Raw genomic sequence first — 1,017 nt, 5'->3', positions numbered from 1 at the left:
TCTCAAGAATAGCTCCTTCGGTCTGGTACTCTGGTTTCAAGTTATATGTGCCGTTGTAATTGTCTACTAAGAACTTTGAAACAACAAAGTCTCTTTCGGATCCAAAGAGCGCATTCAATGTGTGGTCTCTGATGTATGGATAGCTCAATCGGTCGGTATCGTAGATGCCATACCCTTCCAACTCTTGTCTGGAAATTGGCCAGTCCGGGTTAAATCTTCCCAACAACCCAGTTCGGTGTCCCGCTGGAATACTCCAAATTCTGAAGAACCCTAAGATGTGGTCGATTCTATATGCACTGAAGTACTGCGCCATTTGTGAGAGTCTTCCCTTCCACCACGCGTAATCGTCTTTAGCCATATTTTCCCAGTTGTAAGTTGGGAATCCCCAGTTCTGTCCTTCACCAGCAGAGAAATAGTCGGGTGGCGCACCAGTTGATTTGTCAAGATGGAACAAGTCTGGGTGCATCCAGCATTCGACCGATCTTTTGGAAACTCCAATTGGCAAGTCACCCTTCAAAGCGACTTTGTTGTTGGTGGCATACTCAGAAGCTTCTTTTAATTGGAGGTGCAAGTTGTATTGGACAAAGGCATAGTAATCGCACTCTTCTTTGTGTTCTTCGTACATCTTTTCGACTTCGGCGAAGTCTTTTGGAGTTGGGGGGAGTGGGGTGTCGACGGATTTAACCAAAGTTCTGTAGACACAATACGGGATCAACCACGTTTTGGCGGTGTTCTTGAACTCATCGAAGCCTTTCTGTGTTGTTCCAACCTTAGCAAAGACCTTTCTAGAGATTTCTTCCTTAACTCTCAAGACTTCTTCGTAGTCAATTTGTGCCAATTTGTTCAGTCTTTCGGACTGTTGAGCAATTTCAGCCAAGATTTCTTTGTCTTCAGTAATAGCAGAGAGTCTCAAATACAACAAGTGGAATGCTTGAACTGAGTTTGGATTGTATGGATAAGTATCTCTCCATGTGAAGTAAACGGTGGTGTCGTTGACGGGGAGGGTTTGGATCAAAG

At 44.4% G+C, this 1,017-nt stretch overlaps 1 protein-coding gene across 1 annotated transcript; it reads right to left on the bottom strand.

The window, feature by feature from the left end:
* EHI_046900 (4-alpha-glucanotransferase, putative) lies at window positions 1–1,017 on the bottom strand (the record flags this gene model as incomplete). The annotated part of the gene is made up of 1 exon (XM_001914608.1): window positions 1–1,017. A coding segment is annotated over one exon (1,017 nt), but the record flags the coding sequence as incomplete, so codon positions are not given.

The sequence above is a fragment of the Entamoeba histolytica genome, genomic scaffold (genome assembly GCF_000208925.1).
Source record: "Entamoeba histolytica HM-1:IMSS scf_1104750517019 genomic scaffold, whole genome shotgun sequence".
Lineage (NCBI taxonomy): Eukaryota > Evosea > Mastigamoebida > Endamoebidae > Entamoeba > Entamoeba histolytica.
This window is presented reverse-complemented; position numbering and strand designations above follow the sequence as displayed.